A 2,633-nucleotide genomic window follows, 5' to 3' on the forward strand; every position below is an offset into this window, starting at 1 on the left:
CATTTAACTGACGTCACAAGGTAGACAACGAGACGCTCACGCCACCAGCTCCACATCAGTTCACAGCTGGCCTCCACGCAGTCCAGACCTCTCCTGCTCCAGTTAATTTTTCACCTTTCACCGACTTTTTCCACGTAGCCTGGTAAGCCTTCACCTTCCGACGAGCCGTCCCTTCTTGGTGGAAGTAACATATTTGATCCATGGACATATATTGTTCGCCTTGTGTGTTTGAAAGGCTTTTATGTGACACGGTACTGTTTCTTTTTGTTCAGACCGATGTCGGACCAGAACGAGGCTCACGGAACGCCAAGGCGTTCGTCATCGTCGTCCTCTGAGAAGAAGAGACGTGAGAAAGACTCTGTGCCTTTACCGGCCAGTAAAAGGAGGGCCACCCAGGACACGGGAGTGAAGGACGGCCCGAGTCAACCACGGCCCGAGTGTGGTTCACCACCAGCTGTGGCCGGCCCAAGTCGCGCCAACACAACAACCGAGTGCTCGTCTGGCGGTGAAACTATCAACCGGCTATCTGCATTGTTGAGTGATTTAATTGAAAAACTCGACAATAACCCAGTACGGGAAGATGAGCCTTACGATAACTGTGAAAATATTCGTGGCCTTCATGACATTTCCTCGTCTGAGGAAGACGCCACAGTAAATTCAGTGGGTTTGCTTGACCCTTTGGATGAACTGGACACGTTCCACTCCATGCCTGCGTCCCAAGACTGTGATGAGGTTGATTTTCTTAAGGCATTAGGGGAATTCTCAGGTCTTTTCCATAGTGAGGAACAGAAAGGAGAGCCCCTCTCTGAGCGTTTGGCCTCCATCCTGAACTTGAGTTTGAGACGTCGACCCTCCGCTGAAGGTATAAAATCTACTTGTGAAAAAATCAAGCTCCCAAGCAATGTGCCAAACCTAAAAGTTCCGGTGACCAACGCTGCTGTTTCCAAAGCGATGAGTTTTGGTGGAAAATTGATTGACGCCAAGCCTACTCAAACTAATGGCCTGATCTCAAAAGCTTTAGTTCCTATTGCACTGTGCATAAGCGATATCGGGGAAAAGAAAGGAAAAAATATAAATTCATACTTAGATGGACTAAACACGAGTCTTAGACTGCTTTCCTCTGTTATTAATTACATTAATCAACTACGGAAAGAAGTTGCACGGCTCCATGTTCACGACTCTGCCTTGGCCGAGCTTTGCAAGTGGGAGTATGAGGTTGGACAAGATGCTCTTTTTCCGTTTGATGTGACTAAGAAATGCGAGGAAATACATAAAACAAAAACTGGGAAGGCCTACATACCGTCCTTACAAGTCTTCTGGGAGGAGGTATGCTTCAAACAAGCAAACTAGGCGGCCCTATCAGGTTTCCTCGCATTCTCGGGTACATAACCAGCCAAGGCCTTTTTTAGGCCAGAAGCATCCCCAGGGGAGAGGGATGCATTTACCAAAACTCCACCAATAAGCCACCCCAGGGTGAGTACTGTTTTACCCCCAATGATTAATACTCCAGATAATTTTAAGGGAGGTAAAATTTTTTATGCCAGTTCAGTATGGGGATCACTCACAAAGGACATTTTTATTCACAATGTGGTACATGGTAAATTTCTGGATTTTGCCAGTCTACCCAGCCAGAATAATCCACCTAGCCCTTTGAAATTGTCAACAGCTGATAGCCATGCCCTGGAGCCAGAGAAGCATGGGTTCTTTTCTAATGTGTTCCCTATTACTAAAATTGACGGTACTACTAGAGTCATCCTCAACCTCAAGGAACTTAATAATCATATTACTCAAACATTTTAAATTAGATACTCTAAAGGATGTGATACAGTTAATTCATCCACACTGTTTTTTCATTACCATGGATCTTAAAGATGCTTATTTTTCAGTTTTTGTTAAGCCAGAGGATAGAAAATGGTTACAGTTTATGTGGAAAGATCAGTTCTTTCATTTCACTTGTCTACCACAAGGTTTGACGTCAGCCCCTCGTATTTTTACGAAATTACTGAAGCCTGCCCTATCGCATCTTAGAAAACGTGGAATATTGGTTGTATGCTATCTGGATGACTGTATTTTCATTGCAGAGTCGGAAGAGGAATTAACAAGGGATGCACACTATGCCATGCAGTTTTTTGACTCTTTGGGGCTCACGATAAATGTAAAGAAATCAGTTCTGGAACCCACACAGGAAATTACTTTTCTTGGGGTTGTGCTGAACTCTGTTGCTATGACGGCCGCTTTGCCTCCTGTTAAGAAAGACCGCATAAAGACGCAAGGTCGGCTTCTATTGAAGGGGGAAGTTACCTTGCTTGACTTGTCCTCTTTCATTGGTTTGGCCGTGGCCTCGGATCCTGCTATAGAATTGGCCCCACTTAGATACAAATATCTCGAAATTTTTCGTAACAGAGAACTTGCCAGATACCATGGAAATTATAATTCAAAAATTATTCTGGATGATCATGCCCGGGAATTAATCCAATGGTGGATTGAAAGTGTAGATTATCAGGTTAAATCATTACGATCCTCTTCCCCCCAACTGGTTATGTTCTCGGATGCTTCCCTGACAGGTTGGGGTGCAGTCATGGGAGACGTTAAGACAGGTGGTCACTGGGCGTATAGGGAGTTGGATCATATCA

At 44.7% G+C, this 2,633-nt stretch overlaps 1 protein-coding gene across 1 annotated transcript; it reads left to right on the forward strand.

The window, feature by feature from the left end:
- On the forward strand, window positions 1-1,663 carry LOC135097305 (uncharacterized). Its single transcript, XM_063999103.1, has 2 exons — window positions 1-142; window positions 273-1,663. Exon 2 carries the CDS (start codon window positions 277-279, stop codon window positions 1,348-1,350), a length of 1,074 nt encoding a protein of 357 aa, XP_063855173.1. The 5' UTR covers window positions 1-142; window positions 273-276; the 3' UTR covers window positions 1,351-1,663.
- The last annotated feature ends 970 nt before the right edge of the window (window positions 1,664-2,633 follow it).

Source organism: Scylla paramamosain, unplaced genomic scaffold (genome assembly GCF_035594125.1).
Source record: "Scylla paramamosain isolate STU-SP2022 unplaced genomic scaffold, ASM3559412v1 Contig17, whole genome shotgun sequence".
NCBI lineage: Eukaryota > Metazoa > Arthropoda > Malacostraca > Decapoda > Portunidae > Scylla > Scylla paramamosain.